The sequence below is a fragment of the Bos grunniens genome, chromosome 18 (assembly GCF_055505025.1).
Source record: "Bos grunniens cultivar Pamir isolate PY7600 chromosome 18, Bosgru_T2T1.0, whole genome shotgun sequence".
In the NCBI taxonomy this organism is placed as follows: domain Eukaryota; kingdom Metazoa; phylum Chordata; class Mammalia; order Artiodactyla; family Bovidae; genus Bos; species Bos grunniens.
The window spans coordinates 9,801,797-9,829,723 of NC_141182.1; the positions used below are offsets into that span (position 1 = coordinate 9,801,797).

At 43.2% G+C, this 27,927-nt stretch overlaps 1 protein-coding gene across 2 annotated transcripts in view; it reads left to right on the plus strand.

Moving 5' to 3' along the window:
- Nucleotides 1-27,927, plus strand: part of CDH13 (cadherin 13) — a 1,010,942-nt gene that overhangs the window by 524,625 nt on the left and 458,390 nt on the right. For both annotated transcript variants that reach the window (XM_086350076.1, XM_086350077.1), the window contains exon 5: nucleotides 20,841-20,993. In XM_086350076.1, the coding sequence (XP_086206202.1) occupies nucleotides 20,841-20,993 (153 nt within the window). The remainder of the gene's footprint in view (nucleotides 1-20,840; nucleotides 20,994-27,927) is intronic.

Genomic DNA, 27,927 nt, shown 5'->3' on the forward strand with positions numbered 1-27,927 from the left:
CAATGCCTCTTTAGAATATGAAAATTCATGCATAAGATAAGCCCCCGCTAAGGTGCGTGTCCCAAAGCAGGCACTTTACTAATACCAAGTTCTCCGCTCCTTGCCCCTCCCCCCACAATGGAGAGGGAGCACTGACTGTTTCCATTAGAAAGTGCCTTTCACACAAGAGGTTTTTTCCGTGCATTTCCGGTATTTATGGTTTGAGGGATTCTCCACCTTACAATCCTCAAGAACCTCTGATCCCAACATTTGCATGTATGAAGACAGGTTTTTCACAGTGCTATGTTGGTGCGGCCCATGGTTGGCCTTAGGCTTTCTTCTGCTGCAGCCATGTAGGACACAGGGATTTAAGTGCACCCTGACGTGGCCCCAGGGGTCACCCCTGTTCTAAGTCCTCAGAAGGAAAACTTGGGCTTTTAAGACTGACGATGCAAGGCTGATCATGCTTGCTGTTAGCAATGCAGGTCCAACAGTTTTAAAAGCAAAGCGACTGCATGAAAAGAAAGCATGTTGTTTTTCTATCGCTCCGTGGAACCTCTGCTTCCATTAGAGAAAAGGGAGAAAACCCGATTAGAAACATAAATGGAACTGTGTCAGCCCTCCCAAGTTGTCATTGATTACTTTGCTGGGCTGGTATTTCTCACCTCCCATTCAGAGCCATCTCCGATAACAGCCATTTTCACAGCCAAAACAATAAGGAGATAAATGAGGCTGGTCCATTTGTCCCTGTCTCTTTTCATGGGTAAAAAGAAAATGACTTAACTAAATCTATCTTCTTCAGGATGAAAAGAGACTTTAAAAACATTTTAGTAACAAATCATTGTCCTAAAGTAGGTGAAACAGGAATTGATTTGCCTTACCTGCCTTCTCCGGATGGTTGGGAGGATTACCTGAGACCAGGTGTGTTTGGCACCACACTGAAGAGTTGAGCCAGGTAGCATTACAATCAGCATCCTTTGGCAGGGATGACTGTCATTCACCATTCCCACAGTGTCCCTTTTCTTCATTGATGGACATCTTTCCTACCGTGACATTCAAACTCATAACAAAATGAAATTTTAAAGCTAATGGTAATGTTTTCACATATAGGGAAACGTATGTGAGACAAGAGCCAAACAGAAGTAACTGTAAGAGTGTTCTTCCTCTTTGTTTGAGTAAGGCCACTTCTGGGAATCTAACCTAAGGAAATACTCCAAAATGCAGAGAATTTCTTCTTTTGCAAGATAATTCTTGGTAGCTTCGTTCACAGTAATCATAATTGAAAAGAATCAAATGCCCCTTATTACCGAAATGGTTGTTAAATGCGGACGCATAAAAAGGAGTTATAATAAGAGGGAAAATGCTCATGATATCATATGTTAAAAATATAAAGATCTGTTCATGCTTTAATGCAATTCTTATTTTTAAAGAATCCCAGCACGCTTTTCTCTAGGCATATAAACAAGCTCATTCTAAAATTGATGTGGAGAGGCACAGGCGGCTTTTAGAGATTGTTTAGGAGAACTAAACAATCTTGAAAAAGACAAGTAAAGTGGGAGGAATCACTCTTTTACTCAATCACCCCGATGTTAAGACTGTGTAGCCACAGTAATCAAGACAAGATGGTAAAGCAGGGAAAAAGACACAAGATTGGTGGAACAGAATAGAGAACCAGGAAAGAGAATCACACAGATATGGCTGACTGATTCTTAATAGAGATGCAGAAGCAGCTCCGTGGAGGAGAGGTAGCTCCTTCAGCACAGGTGCTGAGGCCATTGGACATCTGTAGGCAGAAGATGAATTTCAGTTTAAGCCTCATTCCTAACACAAAAGTAACCTCAGAAGAGCTTATGGATGTAAATGTAAAATGTAAGGCTTTAAATCTTCAAGAAAAAAATGGGAGGAAACCTTGTGGATTGAAGGGCAGGCAAAAAATTCTTAGACTTGACACAAAGGACAAGATTCCTAAAAGTAAAATTTGCAAACAGAACCTTTCAGTTTCAGTTCAGTCGCTCAGTCGTGTCCGACTCCTTGCAACCCCATGGACTGCAAAACACCAGGCCTCCCTGTCCATCACCAACTCCCGGAGTTCACTCAAACTCATGTCTATTAAGTCAGTGATGCCATCCAACTATCTCATCCTCTGTCGTCCCCTTCTCCTCCCACCTTCAGTCTTTCCTGGCATCAGGGTCTTTTCCAGTGAGTCAGTTCTTCCCATCAGATGGCCAAAGTATTGGAGTTTCACTTCAGCATCAATCCTTCCAACGAATATTCAGGACTGATTTCCTTTAGGAAGGACTGGTTGGATCTCCTTGCAGTCCAAGGGACTCTCAACAGTCTTCTCTAATACCACAGTTCAAAAGCATCAATTCTTCGGCAATCAGCTTTCTTTATGGTTCAACTCTCACATCCATACATGACTACTGGAAAAACCATAGCTTTGACTAGACAGACCTTTGTTGGTAAAGTAATGTCTCTGCTTTTTCATATGCTGTCTAGGTTGGCTTTTCTTCCAAGGATCAAGCATCTTTTTAATTTCATCTACAGTGATTTTGGAGCCCCCCACCCCAAATAAAGTCTGTCACTGTTTCCATTATTTCCCCATCTATTTGCCATGAAGTGCTTGGACCAGATGCCATGATCTTACTTTTCTGAATGTGTAGTTTTAAGTCAACTTTTTCACTCTCCTCTTTCACTTTCATCAAGAGGCTCTTTGGTTCATCACATAAGGGTGGTGTCATCTGCATATCTGACGTTATTAATATTTCTTCCAGCACTCTTGATTCCAGCTTGTGCTTCATCCAGCCTGGAATTTCACATGATGTACTCTGCATATAAGTTAAATAAGCAGGGTGACAATATACAGCCTTGATGTACTCCTTTTCCTATTTGGAACCAGTCTGTTGTTCCATGTCCAGTTCTAACTGTTGCTTCTTGACCTGCATACAGATTCCTCAGGAGGCAGGTCAGGTGGTCTGGTATTCCCATCTCTTGAAGAATTTTCCACAGTTTGTTATGATTTATACAGTCACAGGTATAGTCTTCTATATTCTTGCCACCTCTTCTTAATATCTTCTGCTTCTGTTAGGTCCATACCATTCTATTGTTTTCCTCTGTTTCTTTGCACTGATCACTGGGGATGGCTTTCTTATCTCTCCTTGCTATTCTTTGAAACTCTGCATTCAAATGGGTATATCTTTCATTTTTTCCTTTGCCTTTCACTTCTCTTCTTTTCATAGCTGTAAGGCCTCCTCAGACAACCATTTTGCCTTTTTGCATTTCTTTTTCTTGGGGATGGTTTTGATCACTGCCTCCTATACAATGTTCACAAACCTCCATCCATAGTTCTTCAGGCACTCTGTCTATAAGTTCTAATCCCTTGAATCTATTTATCACTTCTACTGTATAATCATAAGGGATTTGATTTAGGTCAAACCTGAATGGTCTAGTGGTTTTCCATACTTTCTTCAACTTAAGGCTGAAATTTTCAATAAGGAGTTCATGATCTGAGCCACAGTCAGCTCCTGGTCTTGTTTTTGCTAACTGTATAGAGCTTCTCCATCTTTGGCTGCAAAGAATATAATCTGATTTCAGTATTGACCACCTGGTGATGTCCATGTGTAAAGTCTTCTCTTGTATATTTGGAAGAGGATGTTTGCTATGACCAGTGCAGTCTCTTGGCAAAACTCTGTTAGCCTTTGCTCTGCTTCATTTTGTACTCCAAGGCCATATTTGCCCATTACTCCAGGTATTTCTTTACTTCCATTTGCATTCCAGTCCTCTATAATGAAAAGGACATCTTTTTTGGGTGTTAGTTCTTGAAGGTCTTGTAGGTCTTCATAGAACCATTCAGCTTCATAGAACTTCAGCTTCTACAGCATTACTGGTCAGGGCATAGACTTGGATTACTGTGATATTGAATGGATTGCTTTGATAATGAACAGAGATCATTCTGTCATTTTTGAGATTGCATCCAAGTACTGCATTTTGGACTCTTTTGTTGACTATGATGGCTACTCCATTTCTTCTAAAGGATTCTTTCCCACAGTTGTAGATATAATGGTCATCTGAATTAAATTCACCCATTTCAGTCCATTTTAGTTTGCTGATTCCTAAAATGCCGATGTTCACTCTTACCATCTCCTGTTTGACCACTTCCAACTTGCCTTGATTCATGGACCTAACATTCCAGGTTCCTATGCAATATTGCTCTTTACAGCATTGGACTTTACTTCCATCACCAGTCACATCCACAACTGGGCATTGTTTTGCTTTGGCTCCATCTTTTCATTCTTTCTGGAGTTATTTCTCTACTCTTCTCCAGTAGCATATTGGCCACCTACTGACCTGGGGAGTTCCTCTTTCAGTATCCTATCTTTTTGCCTTTTCATATTGTTCACGGGGCTCTCAAGGCAAGAATACTGAACTGGTTTGCCATTCCCTTCTCCAGTGGACCACATTTTGTCAGAACCCTCCACCATATCCCTTCTGTCTTGGGTGGCCCTACATGGCATGGCTCATGGATTCATTGAGTTAGACAAGGCTGTGAACATGGTTAGTTTTGGTTAGTTTTATGTGATTGCAGTTATCAAAATATTAAACTTCTGGCCTATGAAAAGTTCTTTGAAAAGGATGAAAAGACACACTATAAAAGAAAATAGCTACAAATTGCATATCTTACAAAGGATTAGCATCTAGAACATACAAAGAACTTTCAAAATTCAACAGCAAAGTCCCAATCAACCTAATTAGAAAATGGGCAAAAAGCGTTAACAGACATTCTACCAGAGAGGATATACAGATGGCAAATAAGCACAGGGAAGGACATTCTACCTCATTATCCATGAGGGAAATACAAATTAAAGCCATGATAAGCTGTCAGTACACATCTTCTAGAATGGATTAAAAAAAAATTAGTAACTACAACAATTGCTGGTGAGGATGCAAGAAACCGGATCATTCAGACGTGGCTGGTGGGGATGTGAAGTAGTGCAGCCACTCTGGAAACCAGCTTGACAGTTTGCTGTAAGACATGCAGTGACCGTAAGACACAATGGTTGCACTCCTGGATGGTTATCCCAGAGAAATGAATGCTCAGGTTCCTGTGAAAACATGTCTATATATGTTTATAGCACCTGATAGTAGCTTTGTTCATAATTGCCAAAAACTGCAAGCAACCCAGACGTCCTTCAACAGGTGAATGGTTAAACTATGGTCTCTACACTGATCCACGGAACCCTGCTCAGCAATAAAATTAATGAATTACTGATACACAACAACTGGAAGCATCTCCAGAGAATCATGCTGAGTATGATATTTCCTAAATGACAGAATTATGCAAACTGAGAACAGGTTAGTGGTTGTAGGATCTCTGGATATGGGGGAGAAGTGATATATGGGAGAGAGGTGAGCATGTTTATAAACAGCAACTTGATCCCCAGGTGATGGAGCTGTTCTGTAGCTTAATGGTGGTGACAGATACATGTGCCTACACGTGTGACAAAAGTGACACAGAACTAAATGAACACACAGACACACAAATAAAACGGAGCCCTGATAAGATCACTGAGTTGCGTCAGTGTCAGTATCCTGATTGTGCGATTGTATGATAGTTTTATGAAATGGTACCTTTGGGGGGAAAGGGGTAAAGAGTATTTCTTGCAACTGCATGTGAATCTATAATTATCCCAAAATTTTAAAAAAAATCAGTAAAATATATTTATGCAATTGTGTGCATTTAAAAGACTAATTTATAATGGTAAAATGTTTGTAAGTACTAAGAGGGATATCATCATCAAATATCTCTTTTTCCTTGGCCTTGGTTTTTACCTTTTACCTTGGCTTTTCTTTCCAACTTTTTCTTAGTGTACATGTATTCGTTTTATAAAGAGGAATAAAACAAACCTGATTTTTCTTTTAAAAAAAGTTCATTTGCTAATACAGCAATTTACAGTAGTGTTTAGTGTGTTCTGAAACAAGCTCCTTATTTCTTCTTCTCTTTGACCCTGAGTATAAAGATAGGCGAGGCACACATACATACACTATGTGTACGAGCCACACACTCAGACACCAAATCTTGACACGCTCAAGAGCAAATAGGTTGGGGCTCAGTGTCCAAAGCTTCACATGGACAATTTGCAGCTACAGATGAAATGAACTGTCGTTAGCTTTGATGGGCATCTGACGTAAGGGGAAGCAGCTATGAAGTTGGATGCCTCGCTGCAGATTCTATTCATGATTCACAGCCCAAGTCTAGTGTAGTCAAGAGGTATGTCTCGATGGATAATGAAAGAGTAAAGACTTAGACGAAGAAAATAATGAGAAAGGAACTATTTAGCAACACATTTTACCCTTTCCACCTACTGTGTGGTCTCCATCCTTTGGTGCAGATATAATTTGAAAAGCCCAGAGCGTATGATTGGTAGTAATGGAATAAATGCATAGTGTGTGAATAGGGCTCAGGAGCCTATAAAAGATTCAACTCCTGCTTCCCCTTAGGAGAGGTATCCAACCAGTATTAATATTTTAGAAATACTAGAAGGTAGAAGAGGAGTCATTATTCATCACTAGCACCTCCATGGTACTAAAATTAAATAATGGATTTTTTTTTTAAGACAGAATCGCTAGAGTTGTGGAACTATAAAAAATATTTCTCTTTTGGGGATGTTGCATTTTTTGCTTTTATCTTTTCTTCTCCTCTTGAGAACATTTTGATTTACTTTTGTGATAAGCTTGTACCAACTAAGGAACTTGGAAGGCGGGACAAGCTAGGATAGGAGGGAGGTGGGTTAAGGCAGCTGACAAATGAGCCTGAGTAAATTTGTTTGGCTTCAAGTCAGAAAGCCCCAGGACTGTGCGGGCATTCATTTTCCATCTTGTAGCATGTGCATCTGCACATATGGGCTGGGGCCCTGGGCCCTGTAACAGGGAGAACCCACTGTGCCACGCAGTGTGGGGGTCTGAGCCGGCTGGTCTGTTGAACAGGAGCCCCACAAAGAAGGCCCAGCCAGCCCCGTCATGATCCAGCCCCGGCCTCGGAACAACCAGCCTCGCTCCTTGTGGAGGCATCTGGCTGAGCCATGGGGAACCCAGCAGCCAGGAGTTGGCGTCAGACCCACACCTGGAGTTCTGGTTTGGCTAAGCTGGTCTCAGAAGTGTCCCCGTCCCACCCTGTCGCCACGCCAGCTGTGTAATCCAGTTGGACAGATGACTTCACCTTACTAAGTCTCTCTTTCCCCATCTATAAAATAGAAATAATAATTAACTTCCTGGCAGAATGCACATAAAGCTCTAGTGTGGTACCTGGCATTTTAAGATCTCAAATGAAGGCAGCTATTACCTAGGAAACCAACTCAAAGGTTTTTAAAAATGCATGTAATTATTAAAATTAGTAATTTATAATTATTAAAAGTCATCCTGATACTGACATGGTGTTGTGGCTAGATGTGTTCAGAAGAGAATCATTGGCATTGATTGAATGCCTGGTGTGTGCCAGCCACTGTACTCTACTCACCAGAACCTCAGGGGCGTGGGTCTCTTGTCCTCAGTTATCTAGGAGGGAAAAGATGGGTGAAAAGATTTGCTTAAGGTCAAAACCCAAGGACATGTTAGAGCCATCAAACCACAGAGGGGAAATGATACATACCATGCAGCACCTAGAGAAATGGAGGCATGGGGAGTGAAACAGAATCCTTGCCCACCTGATGGAGAGAGAGTGGCTGTTGTTGTTCAGTCGCTAAGTCACGTATGACTCTTTGCAACCCTATGGACTGCAGCAAACCAGGCTCCTCTGTCCTCCACTCTCTCCCACAGTTTGCTCAAATTCACGTCCATTGAGTTGGTGATGCTATCTAACCGTCTCATCCTCTATTGTCCCCTTCTCGTCCTGCCCTCAATCTTTCCCAGCATCAGGGTCTTTTCAAATAAGTTGGCTCTTCACATCAGATGGCCAAAGTATTGGGGTATCAGCTTCAACATCAGTCCTTCCAATGAATATTCAGGGTTGATTGCCTTTATGATTGACTGATTTGATCTCCTTGTTGTCCAAGGGACTCTCAAGAGTCTTCTTCAGCACAATTCAAAAGCACTAATTCTTCAGTGCTCAACCTTCTTTGTGGTCCAACTCTCACATCCATACATGACTACTGGAAAAACCATAGTTTTGACTATATGGACCTTTGTCAGTAAAGTGATATCTCTGTTTTTTAATACACTGTCTAGAGAGTAGCTGAGCTCAGTTTAAACAGAGATCCCTGGACAGCACCTCATCTCTTGCCTACCTCACAGAGTGCTGATCCACACATGCTCAGAGCTGCTCTGGGTTCAAACTCAAGGAATCGCAGCAGCTGTAAGAAAGCACCTCAGAGTCTATCTGATATTGGTCACCCTCTACCTTATCCACCAGATGAGGTGTGAGCTTGAACGCACCAATGGCAGCCTTCTCCATCACCAGGCTGCCCATGCCATCAGCTTAAGCTCTTTAAACTCTGGACATGTTCCTTCTTTTGAGCTGAAATCTGTCTGTTCTGTATCTCGACTCTTTCAAAAACAACAGAATGAAGCCAATCTCTTTTTCTGCAGGTATTTAGATGATACCCCAAACTGTGCTTCCCACCCCCATCTTCCTACATTCTAGTCACTTAAGGGGCTCCACCTTGTTCATCTTCTAGAGAACAGACCACCTGGCTTCTCTCTCAAAAATGTACTTCCTCGCGGGTCCCTTCCTCACATGTATCCCTCAGATGGACACTCTACAGCATCATCTGCTTAGGGGTCATCACCCACAGGGAAGTTACTGGGGAGTTATGTTGACCCATGGCTGTTTAGAGGATTTGTTATCATGACTTGAGAGGAGCCTGAAGCCCACTCTCACAACCCCACCAAGATTTTTCCATTGCTTGTGATCTTCTACAATGCTTTGCCAGAGTCTTCAATGACTCAGCTTGTATGGTTCTCTCTTGTTGGACTTCCTTTGGAAAATCCATACTTTATGCAGTTGGAAGCTCCATAAGAAGAAAGATGTTTACCTAAGTTGATCTCATCACATCCATGGGCCTGTGTTTAGAGAGCACACTGCTCTATTTTTAAATTCGGATGTCTCATTGGGATGATTTAATTAGGAGATGACTTTATTTGGAGGATACCAGAGCACCCCTCAGAACCCAAGCCCAGGAGCAAAGACGGTCCTTGACCAGAAACTGATAAGCCATTTTGAAACCAGAGTAGCTGTGCAACTTCACTGATTTATGATCTTTTAGAATTTTATTTTTTCTCTGACCAATTCTCTCTCATTCATCTTCCCTTTACATAACTTCTTTATTTATTACTAAGTAATTAAGTGTCTATTATTCACCATGCACTGTTCACAACAACAAACAGAAACCCCGGATACCATGGAGCATATATTTTAATGGTAAAGAAATATAACAAACAGATAACTATGTCAGGTGATGATTCTGTGAAGAAAACCAAAATGGTTATAGAGGATGATGTTGGGAGGAGCCACTGTTTTTCTTTCTTTTTTAATAAGGTGGTCACGGAAGTCTTCTCTGAAGAGATGAATGTAATTAAAGAATTGAGAGACAATGATGGAATGAGTCATACAAGTTCCATTTGGTAGGGTCCTGGTGAATTACAGCCATTCACCAGCCACCACTGGGAAAGGGGACTGTGATAGTTCCGTCTGCCAGTGTAATTTGGAGACCAAGGCTGAGGCATCAGATTAAGTCATGCTGAAGTGGGTTGTTCACCAGATGCAGGGTGGTAACACATACCATGCTTGAGCCTGAACTGGCTTCACATACACAAAATTATTCACTACTCTCTTTTTTAATTTCCCAAGTGGATTGTTTTCTTTGTCAAGGTCTGCACTTCTGGCCCAATTGGGTCTCCCTAAAACATAGACTCAGCTTTCAAGCTGACAAGACATTAAGGGTCCACAGCCCTCAGCCAACTGACTCCATCTCTTCCTGTCCCAACCCCAGGATCAAGAAAGAGATGATGTGTTTGTCCAGGCTCTGCTTTTGTACAGGAGCCTGTGGGTTAGAAGAGGCAAGCCCAGGGCTGAAATGGGTAATTTCAAGCCTGGCAATTTGGGGAAATGGCAGCAGAGGAGATGTGTACAGACACAGTGACACTTGAGGCTGAAGACAAAGGCAGGGAACAGGCTATAAACAGTCTTGAATGCATTTCTGGGGGAGCCTGAATTTTTCCTGAAAGTAATGGTGTGTGTGGGGATGGCCTTGAAAGATTTTAGTCAGGTGTGATCCTATTGTGGGCAAGAGTAGCTGCTTCAGAGAATGGGACACTTGAAAGCTCGGTTTGCACAGGTTCTTCTAACTGAAGCTCATGCAAAGCCGAATAGAATGTCAGGCTTTCAGTTGAAAATGATTGAAATTGTATATTTATGTTTGACACTGCTTGTGTTTCCAAGCATCAGATTTAACATTAAAATTTTCCCTGAATTATAAGAATAATAAGAATAAGCGTTGAAATCCTCAGTGAAAGGGCAGCCAACACATGTTTCCAGGGAGAAATTGTTCAATTGTTCCTGTTTATTACTTCCAAATGGGACTAGCTCCAGGTTCATAATGCTGATTTTGTTACATTGCTTTCTCTGAACTGTGGTTCAGATGAGTGCATAAATATTTGGTTTAATATTTCTTTGGGAACCATAAAAATCTAAGCTGATGGAAGGGAGAGGAGCAGAGCAGTGGCCGGGAAGGAAAGTTCGGCAAGTTAGTAAGAGATTACGAGTGTGTATTTCAAGAGTACCCAAGGGCATGATTAATGTATTATCCTTTTAGATGGCAGAATGCATGCAAACCCCCCAAATTGCACCATTACTATGACAAAACTCTGAGCATGTTCCTGCCAGGAATTTGATGTACAGAGGGAACAGGTGACCCCATGGGTAAGTATAAATCTGGGAATTGAGACTTAGAAGCCCTTAATCTTGGCTCTGCCTTTGACAGAGACCTGAGATGAATATCTGTGCTCCTAGTCTTCAGGGGTGGGTATGTCAGCAGGAGTCCAGACCAGGAGCACTTTCGGCAGTGCCAGGTTCGGATGCTCCTGTGCCCGCGCACACCACCCAGCACTCTGACCAGTCGGCCATGTGTGGAGTCGGGGTTAAAGCCACAGACTCTAGATACTTGGGTTCAAATGCAAGGCCATTATCTCGCTGACTTTGGCGAGGTCTGTGTGATTCAGTTTCTTTCTCTGTAAAGTGGGGATTACCACCACTACCTATCCCACAGAGTTGTTGTAAGGATTAAATGATTAATGTGTGTAAGTTACTTAGACCAGTGTGTGGTGGAGTGTTAGCGATCAATAAACAGTTGCCTGTCATAGTCACCATCATTACCACCATTTAATAATCATAAAATGAACAATTGCCTTACAGTCTTGAACATGTTTATGTACTTAAGCCTGTCATATCTCTCAGACCCTTATCCACCATAACCCTTGTAGAATAAGCATGGTTTCCCCCATTTGGCAGAGGAAGGGCAGGAGGCTGAGAGACCACGCGACTCCCTGTATGTCCACATGGTTAGTGAGCTCCGAGCTGCAAACCCGATTGTCCTAAGCACTCTGTGCTTTAGTCAGGGTAAGTTAGGCTATGAAGTGGTAATACGCCTTGCGCAGCCGTTAGCACTGCTGTTGCTGCAAGCACCATTACCTCTCAGCCCATTACCAGCCAATGGTTACCTCAAGAGGATTAATGGTCGCTCAGCCATTGGTCGGTGCTGCAATAGGCTCCTCCCCCAAGCCAGCAATTGTTAGTGAGCGACCGTTAGTGGAACATTCAGTCAAAGGTTATCAGAGTGGTGGTCCTCAGACAAAGAGTGAGGTGAGAGGCGGATCCCAGCCTCGCGCAGCGGGTGAGTTGGGGGCCCAGGGAACAGACCGGGGGCTGTGTCCCGCAGGAGTTCAGAGCCCTCACCAAGGCTGCCCGATGACCGGGTCCAAGCCTTGAGGTGGCGATGACCCTCTCCCCCATTCCCGCCTCAGTGACCTAATGGCAGCGGCCATCTCTGGGACCAGCCCCCACTGGGTGGTGTGAGGAGCCTGAGGCCAATTGCGTCCTGGGCACCTGGCTCCTCAGCAATGGTGGCTCGGCAGGTCTGGGGACCTGGCCCTGAGGGAGCTGCCAGCTGAGATCTGCCTCTTCAGCCAGGCCTGGGCGCTGGCAGGAAGACCCAGACTGGGTGCCGGGCATATGATTTGGGGCAGGGTAACCAGTGCCTTCAGGGACCCCCTCTTCTCAGCCAGGCCTAGACCTTGGAGGGTGAAAGTTGTGCTGAGGGACCCGGCCTGTACTTATCAGAACAGAGAATAGCATTTGTTCTGGTGGGAGTTTAGAGGACTGTTGTTACCTGACCATGATTCTCATCGTTGTATGGCAGAAACCAACACAACATTGTAAAGCAATTTTCCACTAACTAAAAAATAAATTTAAAAAAGAAAAAACAAAAGATCTGACACCAACATGTTTGCAACAAATAACCATGCCCCACCCTCACCTTTGCTATAAAAGGGCTTTGCTGACAGTTTTCAGGCAGTTTGGGGTTTTTAAGGTATGAGCCACCTGTTTCCCTGCAGAGTCCTGCAGTAAACATTTCTCTGTTCCAGACTCTGACATTTTGGTATTGTTTGGCCTCTACTGTGAATTGGGCACATGCACTGGTGTTTTGGTAACTTTCACTCTCACTTCATTGGCTAAAGCAAGTCCTGTGGCCACAATCGCCTTTAGTTGACTGCGAAAGTATAGTCCTACTATGTGCCCAGAAGAGGAGCAGATTATTTAGGAACAGCCTTGGTGACTACTCCCCACTACTATAAATCTGATTCGTAAATAAAGAGACAGCAGGTATAGAAAATCTAGATTTCTCAACAGAGGTTCCAGGACCATCTTGATTTTGGAGGAAAGGCAGTGTGGGACATCTTGATTTTTGGTAGAACCACAGGAGGCAAAGTCAAGGGGCCCAATGAGCAGGGGGTGAAACTCATAGTCTGCACTAAGAAACCAGAAATTCAGAAAGGGACATATAAGGATCCCAGTTATTCTCTTGGACAATAAAGAGACGTGGAAGTGTGATACCGATAGGTAGTGAATGGACTTTGGGCCCAGACAAGGCACAGTGACCCAGTGACCCAAAGATGACTTCTGCTTTCTCTGATCTGCTGTGGCTTCTTTTAGCAAATCTCCCATATTGCATAATGTGGGCTTCATAGATTATTGAACTATGACCCTTAAACACTCTGGAACTCATGAATGGTCAATAAATATTGTGAATAGAAGGAAAGAAGGTAGGGAGATAATAAAGGAAATTGTAATCAATAAGGAAGCATCTTATTAAAAGTCATGGAAATACTCCAATAAAAATTAATTAAAAAAAAAATCACGGCAGAGAAACAGACCATCAAGGTGAGTGAGTGGTGCTATCAGTTTGGAATATATTAACAAATATAAACCGAGTTCCCACAGTGAGAGCACATTGTGCCAATTATGCATGTAAATATGTATATTTAAATATACATATAATATTGGTCCTCTTGTGGCTGAATTATTTCACTTAACATAATGTCTTCAAGTTTTATCCATATGGTAGCATGTGTTAGAATTCTCCTCATTTTTGAGTTTGAGTAATGATATTCCATTTTATGGATGTTCCACATTTTATTCATCCATTTGTCCATTGGTGAACACGTGGTTTCCTTCCACTTTTTGGCTACCATGAATAATGCTGCAGAATATTCATTCTTTCTATGCATCAGCGGATCGTTTAGCAAAGATGACATTGTACTTGGCTGTGAAAAAATTTTTTAAAAATCTTCAAGAGTAGAAGTTTCATAAACCACATTATTCTCTGGTAAGGTGGAAGTAAAAATTTTAAATGTGGGAAATACTTGTAAATTAAGAAATATTCTCCTTAAAAATTTTTCTATGGACTATAGACAGTAACCAAAAGATTGTAACTATCAGAAAATAAAGCTCACCTACCCCCTTCTCCAGTTAACACTGAATTCTGTGGAACTCAGTGGATTAAGCTGAGTTCAGGCCTAATCTTAAATCCTTTCTTAAAAAAGAAGGGTATCAAAGCTGCTGCAGTGACAGTGTTGATAAATGGTCAGGGTAGTGGGTTCAGATTTCCCCTCATGCTGTGTTACTGGGGTTTGTTTTTCCTTCCTGAGTGTTCCATCCTGCCCATACCTTTAACCCCCTCCATGGGAGGGCATAAGCCATTTGAATTTGGTGGTGAGCACAGCCTGCTGGTACAAGAACCTCTGGTCTGTGCTGCGGGTCTCTGCTTCTCATCCTACCTCGGTGGATTGCCAGAGCGTGGGTTCTGTGATTCTCCACCAGGGATTTTGGAACTCTTGGCATTGGGTTTGCCTTAGTTCCCCTTGTTGATTTATGACCTAATGGTTGAAACTCATTGAGCAGCGTGAGAGTGAAAGAAGGGCATGGATCTAACAGCTGCCTGGATTGCTGAATGGCTAAGTATCTTCAAGTTCAAAGGCATGTCAAGGACTAAACCACAGTAGAGAATTAATTGCTGCTTACAAATCACCTTAGAGAACCAACCTACTGGACAAAACAAATGTCTTCTAATAACTATAGGTAAAGGCCATACATGAGTTTTTTTCCTACTTAATATGGAGCAGAAAACATCTTCTAAATTAGTATATATCCCAAGCTCCAGTGATTAGTCTTACATGTTTAAAAAAAGTTGTTTTGTTTTGGGGTTAATTTTTTACTGTATAGCAAGTAATATAGGTTCATCTTATGAAGTCAAAAGTATCCTAAAGTGAAGGAAAAAAAAAAATTACCCTATTAACTCTATCTCCCAAAGACCTATACTGTTCACATGTGATTCATTTCCCTTTGAAAATTTGTGGGTGAGGGGTCTGATTATTTTCTAGTTTTTTATCCTTTTGACCATATTGCTTATATATGTAGAGTCTTCTATCCTTTGAAAATAAGTATCTCCTGATTTTCTACATACATAGGATTAGAGCATCCATTTAGCTGGCTGTGACAGTGAAGAAGCGCTGGGGTATCTGTGTTGGAGCCACTTCACACCATGAGCAGTGTTTGCTCAGAGGGTCTTCACACAAGGTTGGCCCTTTGCAGGTTATTAGGATGGGGAAGTGTCCTCGGTCCCTTAATGATTCCTGGGCGTTACCACTGCCTGAGGGCTTGGAAAAAGAGAAATGAGAAGATACTGATATTACATAGACAAAGTGACCACATTTTCACACATACAAAAAAGTTAGTACAATAGATTTTAATTTATGAGTTTATGAAGCATTTTATGATCATATAAAACATGCAAACAAAGTTGTAATTTTTTTCAAAGCTTTAGTCAAGTGTCTTCTATGTTCCAAACCCAGGAAATATTAAAAGAATAAGAAATAAATAGCCCAAGGGACAATTACCACCCCCAACCCAGGGGCCATCTACTCTCTGTGCCTTAATGGACCCCAGTGGCGAGCAGGGCTGGGACCAGAAGATGAGGCTGCCTCCTTGGAGTGGGGCAGAGGGTCAGGAGAAGCTCCAGTGAGCGGGCTGAGTCCAGGAAGACCAGGAGGGACTCCAGCAGACAGGGTGAAAGATAGGAGTCCGACCAACCCAGGTCCAGAGAAAGTGGGCAAAATTCAGAAAGCTTGTGGCTCACAGTTGGTGGTGGCAAGAGAGAGAACTGAAGAAGCAGGTGGAGGCCCATCAAGGAGGGCCCTGAGCTAATTAACCTGGGAGCAATGGGGAACCAGCGAAAGTCTTAATCTGGAAACTGCTTTGGCCATATTTGTGTTTGCATTTTGCAATGACCATTCTGGTTGCAATTAGGACAGGAAGGGAAAAGAGAAAATCAGAAACATAGAGGCCTGTTAGGAGACTACCATAATATTCATTTACTTAAAGCAAATATTTAGTGAAAGCTTACTGTGTACCATGCACCATTCTTGGCCCTAACAAAACAGTCAAAAACCTTAGTGAGGATCTGAGTTAAATTACAGGTACTGGAGATGGGCAGGGGGGCAGGGCTAGAAGGTCTTAAAAAGAATATATAGAACTTGGTGACTATGGCATTTTGATATATCAAATATGTTTTCCATAGTGGGGGGAACTGATGTCAGCATAATTAAGGAAAAGTCTGAACCCGTAGGGAGGCAAACACACTGACTAAAAGTAATAGGGTTCCAGGTTAGATTTTGGGGTCAGAAAAATGACAGAAGGAGAAAAATTGGTGTGGTGAAATCTGAATACATAAAATCTGGAGGTTGGTTAGTTAAGAGTCGCATGTCAATGTTAATTTCTCAGTTGTGACCAAGTTCCATGGTTATGAAAGATGTGAATATTAGGAGAAATTGATGAAAAGTATGTGGGAGCTCTATGGTATCTAGGCAGTGTTTCTATAAATGGAAAGTTATTCTTCCCCCCAAAGTCTGTGTCTGTCTATCTATGAAGTACAAAATATATTTATATCATACAAATGTAATAATACATATAAAGTATTGCATATTTTGTATAACCTCCAACCACACTGAATATAAAAATTATAAAATACTATACAAAATGATACTGTTCATGGGGTTCTCAACATTCAGAAAACTAAGATCATGGCATTCGGTCCCATCACTTCATGGCAAATAGATGGGGAAACAGTGAAAACAGTCACAGACTTTATTTTTCTGGGCTCCAAAATCACTGCAGATGGTGACTGCAGCCATGAAATTAAAAGACATTTCCTCTTTGGAAGAAAAGTTATGACCAACCTAAATGGCATATTGAAAAGCAGAGACATTACTTGGCCAACAAAGGTCCATCTAGTCAAGGCTATTATTTTTCCCGTGGTCATGTATGGATATGAGAGTTGGACTATAAAGAAAGCTAAGCGCCAAAGAATTGATGCTTTTGAACTGTGGTGTTGGAGAAGACTCTTGAGAGTCCGTTGGACAGCTAGGAGATCCAACCAGTCCATCCTAAAGGAAATCAGTCCTGAATATTCATTGGGAGGACTGATGCTGAAGTGAAACTCCAATACTTTGGCCACCTGATGGGAAGAACTGACTCATTGGAAAAGACCCTGATGCCAGGAAAGACTGAAGGTGGGAGGAGAAGGGAATGACAAAGGGTGAGATGCCTGGATGGCATCACCGACTCAATGGATGTGAATTTGAATAAACTCCGGGAGTTGGTGACGGACAGGGAGGCCTGGCGGGCTGCAGTCCACGGGGTCGCAAAGGGATGCAACTGAGCGACTGAACTGAACTGATACAAAATGATCCTCTCAATGTAAAAATATTCAAAATTGCTATATAGTCTATGAGTACATAAATGTGTATATACATTCACAGAGTATCTTTAAAACACATACGACTTGGTATCATTGGCCCCTTGCAGCAGAGAATGGATGTGGGAATGTGCTTCCTAGGGGGCTCTGGCTTTGTAATGTGCCACGCTCTGTAGGAAGTAGGCAATGAGGATGCCCTTTGAAACTCACAGCAAGCAGCACTGGCTGCTCCAAGCCCCTGCATTTCCTGCCCCTCGCAGGGTGCAGAGGACTCTGGTCCGGCCTGAGCCATGCCCCCTACTCCCAGTACAGCTGGCATGCCAGCAATCCCTGCTGCTGCCAGGGAAGTGGCTTTGCCCAGGTATGCAGCAGGACATGTGTGCTATTTACACACGCTTCTCAGAGAGTTGGCACCCAGGGTCCAAGTTCTTTCTCATCACTAGCTATTTTTTTCATTCCAACTCAGAGAATAAGGGGAAAAAAGAAATCCCACTGTGAAAAGAAGTGTTGAATTACAGAGAATAATAGGAAATACCAGCTAATTGTGAAGCCCTCCTATGTGGTATAATGGGTGTTAACAGCTGCTGCAGGAGCAGAGACTCATGGCAGGATTGTTCTGGGCAGGAATGCACTGGATTTCTTACATTCCATCACTTTAAACACCAGGAAAAGGACCACAGCCTTAGGGACCACAGCCCTGCGTAGCACTTGGACAAATCTTAGGAGTTTACCTAGTATAATAAAGGTCGTCTGGAAACCCACCTGACTTGCTTTGGTGTGTGGCTGAGGTCTCCTTTGTGGCCACTGCATATCTCCTATCTCTCTAGCTCAGGCTGGAGTGGGCCAGGGTCTCTCTGAAGCCCCAGCTGGGGACTAAGAAGCCGGAGAGCTGGTGGGTGGTTCCTAAATCTAAATTGAGCCCAGACTCCCATCTTTTCCCTGGAGAATGACACCCACTTCCATGCTTTATTCTCCATGGTTTCTCCAAGCCTTGGAGTGCCTTTGAAACTCATGGAAGTGTGGAACTTAGAGAAATGCCAACTTTGCTCTACTGGCATTCTAGAAAACAGGTTTTTAAGAGTTCCTAATAGTGTTTTGTGTTTAAAATAAGTCTGGAAGGGAGATAGCAAAGAGATCCAGCGTTTTTTTCCAACAGAAGTCTTTGGAGAGGACCAGTTCATGTATAGGGTAGCAAAAGGAAGAGGTTTTAATCCATATTTGGGCCAAAGTGGTAAGAGGGGGAAGGGAACGACGGCAAATATGTAAGAGATAAAGAAACGGAATTGGCCCATTCCCACAGTAAATCTTCCTCCAGAACACTTCTCTCCTGCAACCAGAGACTTGTGTGAGTTTTGTGTTTGAAAAGGAAATGTGCTCCCTTAGAAAGGGATTTTTTGAGTATTGTAGCTAAGTGGTGTTTACGCCTGGAGGTGTCAGTCTTACCTATTAACAGCAGCATCATTTCTTGTCGTTGTTCAGTCCCTTAGTCGTCTCCAACTCTTTGCAACCCCGTGGACTGTAGCCTGTCAGGCTCCTCCATCAACAGGATTTTCCAGGCAAGGATACTGGAGTGGGTTGCCGTCTCCTACTCCAGAGGATCTCCCCAGATCAGGGATCGAACCCATGTCTCATCTTAATACTCTCATTATTAACTCTGGTTTATTGAGCCCCTTCTATGTGCCAGGGGTGTATTTTGCACATGCTATCTCATCCAACCCTGGGAAATAAGTGGCATTATCCTCATTTTACAGATAAGGAAATCAAGAGCCAAAGAGGCAAAGGATGACGTTCAAGGCCACAGGCTGATCATTGGCCGAGCCAGGATGGGGACATATGTTTGTCTAATCACTGAGCTCCTCATTAAACAGATATTGGCCTTGGTTCCACTGTATGCCAGGAACTTTGCCAGGCACTGGGATCCAGTGGCGAGCCCGATATGCTGAGGCTGTTGACCTCGTGGAGCTTCCAAGCAGTGGGGATAATGTCATTTGGATTAAATCTAGTCAAGCAGTGACAGTGAAAATTCTTTTCATCAGAAGATATCGCATACCTTATTTTTAGTCTTGCTTTGGATGATATTTTCTGTTAATTTAAAAAATGCAAACAGAGGTAATTGATGTTTAATCAGAACACTCAGTGTATTTTAATAAAGAATATCTTAAATCAGGGGGAAAAAAAAAAGAAAAACCTGTACTGCCATATGGACTGTGCTCCTACTCCACCAGTCCTGGCAGAGGAGCCTTAGCACAAGGCTCATGCTGCCTTAGGCTCCACTGCCACCTGGTGGCAGCCATCAGAATTGCAGGCATGGTGGTCCCGGAAACGCACCCCCCGCCCCCACCACCACAGCTCTTCCTCATTCCACTAGAACTCACGTTTCTGGTTCAGCCACCCAAACCCTCCAAGCTCAGTTGACCACAGCCCAATAGGTACCTGTTTAGTTGTAAACTGATGACAGCCAGATCAGTATTAGCTTTCTTTTATCTGTATGTTCTGAATGTCTATTATGTTTGTGGCCTTTAAAATGTTATAATCAAATTTGTTTGCAGATATCAATGGAAAATGGATATTACATATACATGAATACTTGGTAGAACTTTAGAACTAACCTATGCAAATAATGGTTTTCTCTTTAGTTGGATACTTTCAGATGACATCAAAACAAAGCAACATAGTTTGGCTCCTAATATACCTCTCAACCTCACCTCTTCTCAAGCCATTCTGAATTTTCTAAGCTCTCTCACCTGCCTGTTGCCTGTCTATGTTGCTCTGTCTGCCTGGAATTGCCTTCCTGTATCTTTACCTTTTCAATTTATTCTTTAAATGTCTAATCAAGGCTGACTACCAATAGGGAATTCCCTTGAAGTAAATCCAGACACAGCGATGTTGCAGAGCTGTGCCTCTAGAGACATGGAAGATGGTTTCTGAATACCCTCCTTGTTTCTTTAATAACTGTGACTGTGGCAAACTTGCTTAATCTCTCTGAGTCTCATTGATTTCATTCATTAAGTATGAATAATAATGTTCCCTGCCCCCAGCATTGTTGTCAGAGCTTTTTTAAAAATGCATGTAAAATGCCTTCTCAGCACCCTGCCTGGTATTGAATACCTGGTAGAAGCAAGGGTGTAGGCGGTGCTGCTGGTGACTGGACCCATGTAAACACCTAGAATCCTGATTGATGCCTGCCTAGTATAGCACTGTCCAGTGTTCTCCATTGCTTATTTGGTCTTACTTGTAGGAAAAAGTCTGCTTCCTAGGAATTAAAGATAATATAAATGTCCAACCTTGAAGTTCATGAAGTTACTTGCCTCCCAGATCCATCACTAAATGTCACCCCAGGGCTGGTATGCTCTCCCAGCTGAAAACTGCAGATTTTCATGTTAGGATGAAAGGTGTTAAGCCGATGAGCCTAGTTTTGGTGATGCTGCTGTAGTCAAGTTCATCCAGCGCCTCTGCATTGGCCCCTGTGACTGGTGGACTGGTCACTGCGGTGTGTGAGCACTGTGCTTTCTCCGTGTTTTCCAGCCAGAATCGTAAATGTCGCTCTGTTTCTCTGACCAGGTAGTCGATAGTGACAGACCGGAAGGGTCCAAGTTCCGGCTCACTGGAAAGGGAGTGGATCAAGAGCCTAAAGGAATTTTCAGAATCAATGAGAACACGGGTAGTGTCTCTGTGACACGGAACTTGGACAGAGAAACCATCGCTACCTATCAAGTGAGTACCCCTGGTGCCCACCCTCCACACGGAGACGTGTCTTTCACAGACTGCTTTCCTCCCACTGAGCTCATTATTTCTGTGCTTCATCAACCCGGGGCTGCATGGCTTTAAGTGTGTCTCTGTGGGAGCCGAGTGGCATTGAACCCTGACAAGCAGCAATGAGGGCCCCTGTCTCATCAGCAGAGCCCTCCGGGTTTGCGTAAAACTTTGGGCATGAAAAACCAAGAAGGGGCCCCTGGGGGATCTCAGAGGAGGTCAGAAACTCTACGTTAATGTTGGTTTTCCAGAAACCAGCTTGATAATGAAGCGCTGTAAAAAGAATAAACCCTTGGACCTGCTCATTCTACTTAGATAAACCCATCCTAAGGAAATAGGGAGGAATTCAGTCAGCTTTTTGTACAATGATGTTATAGCAGGACAAAAACCTTAAAATGGAAACAGTTGCTAAATATTCAGCAATATATAATGGTTAAACTATGGCACAATTTTGCAAGGAAGCTTTCTACAACCGTTTAAAATATTTTTGAAGAAGTTCTAGTTACATGGGAGATTTTCAAGATACTGAATGAAACAGACACACCAGCACATATGGTGTCCTCATTACAGACGGAGTGTTTACACGTATCGCGATGGGTACGTGTTTGTGAAGAAGCATGATAGAGGAAAACCAAAGTCTTAGTGGCTGTATTTGGTGTTACTGATATTTTCTGGTTTTTTCTTTGTGATTTTTCTACAATGCACTTGCTTTGCTTTTATATGGAAAAACAAAAGCCTATTTGTAAAAGATAGTTTCAGAAGTTGACACCCATTCAAGATTCAGAGAGCAAAGTAGCTGCATGAAGATATTGGGAGAGCATCAAATCTTACGTAGGCTATGGGTCCCTCCTATCCCCTCTCTGCCACACCCCCAAGAATCCCATTCTCACAGCTGTGTTAAGGACCAAGCCTCTGGGGGTAGTAGCTCCATTTTTTGAGGAATGAGACAGAATTCCAAGCCATTTTCAGGGAAGGCTCCAGCAGGATGCAGTGCACTGAGCTGGAAGCAGGTACTTGGGAGCAAGGCCCAGCCACCAGTGTCTGCTTTCCAGGCCGTTGCCCATCACACGTGCATCTCCCTGCATTAGATTCGGGGAAGGTGGAGGGGCCAGTTTCTGGGCCTGGACTTGGCATTCATCTTCATCAAAACACCATGTAAGAGCATCCCAATTCCACCTCAACAACATGACCTCCTCTTCCCTCCTTTCCTAAGGACAGAGGGTGGAGGGACATTACACTGGACAGTCAAGTGCTCTGGCTGGGGAATTGATCCCCTGGGTGTAGCCTCCTCTGTTACAGCAAGATACTGACCTTGGGAAGACCATGTAGGTGTCAGTACTCAGGTTCTTGTCCATAAAATGCAGATAGCACTTGCCTACCTACCAACAGGAGTGCTGTGGTTTTCCAGTGAGGATCGCACTTGAGGCATCGAAATGCTGGACAAATATAGGGCAGTTGGGGGCGTGGGGGAGGCCCATCCAGCCTCATGCTGAGCAGTGTGGTCCAGGGTCCCCAGTCCTGGGAGGACCTCCCTCTCAGAAGTATCACCAAAAGGCAGATGCCATGAGCATCTGCAGGGCGTACCATCTGTCAGAGGACACCAAAGGGTGACTGGTGCATCTTCAGTGTACACCCTTGGGGAATCTGGTTGTTGTAGAAATTGAATGTTGGCACCCTCTGAAATTCCCAGGTCCAGCCAGACTTGCCGGTGACCACAGGTGACCTGGCAGCTGTCAGTGTCCAGCCGCTGCAGGACAAGCCAGCGGCAGACTGTTGGTAAATCCCTTCTTCTTCCCCCTGCCTATCGTGGGAATATCTATTACTTTTCAGACACAAGGAACTCAAGACATGATACATTTCATAGTTTCATAGCACAGTGATACAGAGCTCTGGGGTCAGCAAATTGCCATTCAGGTCTCAGCACTGCTGTTGACTGTGCTGCTTTTATCTTGGGCGACCCATTCACCCTCTCTAGGATCTTGTGATTCTCTTCCACAAAGTGGGGATAGTACCAGGATGTCTAAGGATTGTATGAAATGGAAGACAATTATCTTTACAAATTCTTAGCACGATGCCCAGCACCTAGCAAGCACTCGGTAAATTAAAGCTGCTCTTACTCATTTTCTTCCTATAAGATGATTTAATTTTTCTGTTAAGTTCCACAAGTTTTTAACATCAGTTTCCTGCCTTCAACTGTGAGAAGGTTGACATAGACAACAGACTTGTGGGTTTTCCCTTCTATCCTCACAGGAATCAAACATCATAGCATTTTCTGCCCCTCTTTTAAGTATTAAAGAGAGATTCCTGGAGGAAGCTGAGCTCTAGAATTTCCTAGGAGATGGAAGGGGTACAAGACAAAGAATAAAGGGGCAGAAGTCTTCTTGGGAGAGTTCTGTAGCCTGGAAATAGGACCAGCATGAATCAGAGAAACTGGAAAAAGCTGGTTGCCAGGAGTAAGAATTGGTAAATGAGAGGCTGAACGATCCCCTTTTAAAGTGACCCCTTAGGAGCTAGTAAGAGCTGAGTGAGAGTGTAGGTGCATGCTTGGCTGACTGATCCTGGCTGTTGTTTCTGGGATCCAAAATTGGTTTCAAAAAAGTCAACATTCCACATTCCTAGAGAGATTTCTGGGTTTCCATAAACAAGGGCCCACCTCAGTGTGAGTATTCTCCTTAGATGGCAGTGACCTTGATCACCAGGGACAGTGAGGGAAAGATACCTTAGGGCAGTCACCACGGGGAAAACTCGAACACCAACATTCAAGGACTAATCGGGAGTGATGAGAAGGTGGCCTTTGGTCAGTCAAGTGGCTTGGTTTTGATGTTGTCAAGGGTCCCAGTCAGAGACTTCTTTAAGGAGAATTTTTGATTCATGAGGCGTCTCTTTCCTCTGGCTTCCACAAGCTGAGCGCAGGGCTGTCGGGTATGGCTGTGCAGGGTCTCACTGCACAAGGGGGAGGGGGATGGCTGAAGGATGAGAAAGGCCTGACTCAGCCCCCTGCTTATTCTCCAAAAGCCACACTGCGTTCAGAGCTGCATCCACAGGGAGACGACAGCCCTTTTCTAATGCTCATAGGGTATCCAGAGGAGGGTTGAATGAAAATCCCACCTTTCTTTTTTTTTCAATTAGCTCATTTTTAGTTCTATCTAAATGATGAAAGTGAAGACGCTCAGTCATGTTTGGTTCTGTGTGACCCCATGGACTGTAGCCCACCAGGCTCCTCCATCCATGGGATTTCCCAGGCAAGAATACTGGAATGGATTGCCATTTCCTTCTCCAGGGGATCTTCCCAACCCAGGGATCAAACCCAGGTCTCCTGCATTGCAGACAGACGCTTTACCATCTGAGCCACCAGGGAATCCTTTATCTAAATGATAATAGTGATTAATATCAGTGGCTCTGGAATCAGAAAAGTGTTCAAGCCTCGGCACCGCTACTTAGTGAGCTGTGTGCTCTTGGGCAACCCACTTACCTTCTCTGATCTTGTGATTCTCATCCATAAAATGGGGATAGTTACTAGTACTTTCAATGATTATAAAAGATAAAGTTACTAGTTTTTGTTAACTAATAATTGCAGACAGCTAGTAAAATAAAGTCTGGTCTGTGGCACAGAGATTCTCATATTTTTCCTTAAAGTGAGGTCAGGTAGCCTATAACAGTTAAAAACATAGTTTTGCATGTAGCCATGTTGGCTGAATTAAAGCACAGTTTTTACAACTAGCTATGGGAGCTTGAGCAGGCAATCTGCCTCAATTTTCTCATCTGTGAAATGGGAACAATAATAATAATGATCTCATAGGATGAAGGGGCTGAAGGAGTTAATGCATGTCAAGCATTTGAAGGAGTACCAGGAACATAGTAAGCATGGTCTCAGCATATGTGAGAATTAGTCATGGGGAAAGCACAGGAGGTGAATGAAAGCTCCATGGTCTCTGGAGTTGTGAGTTGTGGCCCAGACTTCTCATCTCAACTGTGAACTTCTCTTAGATAATCTTGACTTTATTTGTAATTTCATAATGTACTCCACGGCATGTGATCTAATTCATTGAGTCATTCATTCTACATGTATTTCACTGAAGACCAGCAGGGGAGGAATGGAATGGGAAACCAGACACACCGGGTTCCCTGCCCTCACGTGGCTCTCACTTTAATGCCTAGGCTTTGTTTGTGTATAGGTGATATTTCCGGGAGCTGTGCCACGTTCATTGTGTGGCTTGGTTTACTCCTGTTCAGGACCGTGTGTGCTAGTGGCGAACAGTGGTCTGGGCTTGAGCCTCCCTTCACCAGTCTCGCAATGGCCCAGTTTCTAATGCCCGGTTCCCCCCAGTGCCATTCGCTCTTCAATCCAGACTTTGTCCTGTTTTCTTCCTGTCTTCCTGTCTCTTCCTGTCTCTCCTATTTCTGGATTTTATGAGAACTGGGTTCCTCTCTTCTTAACACACTTCGGGCACAACAGTGTTGCAAATCTGGTTCATTTCAAGCAGCTATTGAGAAATGATTTACTGTCTTACTAGTGCAGTTGGATCCATCACGTCCCTGGTGGTTATTGCAGTTGGTCGCAAACCTGCTTCTTCAAAGAGCAGAATCCGAGGTCTCCAATTCCCGTGTTTTACTTTCCCCTCCTGCAAGTTTAAAAAGCAGAGAGCATGTGGGTGACTGGATTGCCATTACAATTGCTTCAGTGTTGTTGTTGTCATTCATTTTAAAGGTAAATGCTGTTTACTTGCAAGATGCTAACACGTCCCAACAAGAAAGCATCATTAACTAAACCTTGGAGATCTGCACAATGAGAAATAATCTGGGATAAATTTGTCCTTGGGTCCCTGGATGTGTATGATCACTGAAGCTGTTTATTGAACTCTACACAGCTGATATTGTGCTAAACAACTCATATACATTCTCTTACTTAATCCATTTCACACGAGAGACTTCAAAAGTAGGTGTTAACACCATTTTACAGATAAGCAAATAACTGTTAAGTAACTTTTTTTGCGGTCTCCCAACTGGTGTGTACAGAATCTGGGAACCCTGTCTGTTTCTCTCCACCTCCAAAGCCCTGCATTTTCATTTATAAGAATCACTTCTTTCTCTTTTACCTGCAACTAGACTCTGGTGTCTAGTCTGCAAATTCCTAGGCCTCTTTCCCAGGAACTCCAAGTATTTAAAGGGAACTTGACTTGCTGAATGATCTACTTCTTCTTAAATACTTTTAATATTTTTTCCCAAGGCCCACTGCCTCCTGCCCACTCTCCCTGCTGCAGCCCCTGTAGGGCTTTCTATGCTTCTGACCCGAAGTGGCACCTGGCAAAATAATTTAGCTCTTGCAGGTATTGGAAGCTGACATATTAATGCAAAGCCTCCTGAAATATTACTCATTATTATGCATTTTGCCAGTGTTTGAGTGATTTGTGAACTCTTCATTGGAATAAAGTACTGTAAATGATTCATGAATGACCAAGTTTATGAAATTCTATAAAAATATTAGCAGGTGGTAATGATTCCTCACACTGTGACTATAATCTGCTGGCTGCAAATTTGTCAATATAGGAGGACAGGAGTGGAGTGGGAGACGGAGTCTATTAGGCAGGTGGGGGGTTGGGGTGGCCCAGCAGTGGGTGAAAGGGAAAGAGGAGGCAGGCCTGTGTAGTGGGCCGGTGTCATGGCCAGGAGACCTCGCCTGCTCTGTTGTCCACTATGGGAGATCCAGCAAGGGCTGGGGTGTCAGAGTTGAACGGGAGAAGAGGGGAGCATGTGGAGAGAGGGAAAGAACTGACATTTCCTGAGCACCTATTAAGTCCCCAAGAACTCTCTAGAGTTGCACACACACAAACCTGAAACTGGTTTATTATCTTGTCCTTACTAATGTGTTCGCTGAGGGCCAAAGTGGTTCTCAAGATATATTATTGTTTAATGTAGATGTTAACATTTATTAAACATTTACAATGTACCAAGGCTCTGTGCTAAATACCTGAGTGATGATCTCATTTGATCTCTTTAAAGGTGAGCTTAACACAGTTGTCATTCTCAACTACAGAACTGGTAACAGGAACCATCTGTGTTCTTGGCCTCAGAAACTGAGCAGGATTTTATTGTGTCCTTCTGAAAATTTGTTCACATTTTCTGGGATATAACGTGCTGTTGTTTGAGCCAATTTCTTGGTTAAGTTTTGGTTTCATAATTAGGAGTATTACTGTGAAATTGGAAAATACCAGAGAGACAAAGGGTATTCTTGCTCCTGTGTTTCCCTTCATTCATGACTCCACCCCAATTCTAATCCACATGACAGTTTATCAGAAAATACATTAAGATGAAAAATGCGGCTGTCATGTGGAAATAGTGTATCACATCATTAGCGATGGTAAGACGATGGGGAGATGAAGATTTACCCAGATTAGGGAGTTACTGAGGTGGTTAGCCTCCGTATAACAATGTCCATGTTGTACACGGGTAATGCACACTTTACCGTGGTAGACTTTTGCTGCCCTGGATAATATTTGTACTTGGAATGCTGCCCCAACCCTCAACTGTGGGGACAAGCTACTTCTTTCTTCATCCTCTAGTCTGGTCTTCCCCTTGGCTGACTTTTCTAGGTAGGATTCTTGATAGTAGTCAACAAAATCCCCTCCGACTAATATACAAAACAAGGGATTTATTTAAGAGTATAGGTAGCTTGGGGCTTCCCAGGTGGCTCAGTGGTAAAGAACCTGCCTGCCAAGCAGGAGACGTGGGTTCAGTCCCTGGGTTGGGAAGATTCCCTGGAGAAGGAAATGGCAACCCACTCCAGTATTCTTGCCTAGGATATCCCATGTACAGAGGAGCCTAGCAGGCTTCAACTCCATAGGGTCACAAAAGAGTTGGACATGAACTAGCGACTAAACAACAGCAGGTAGCTTAT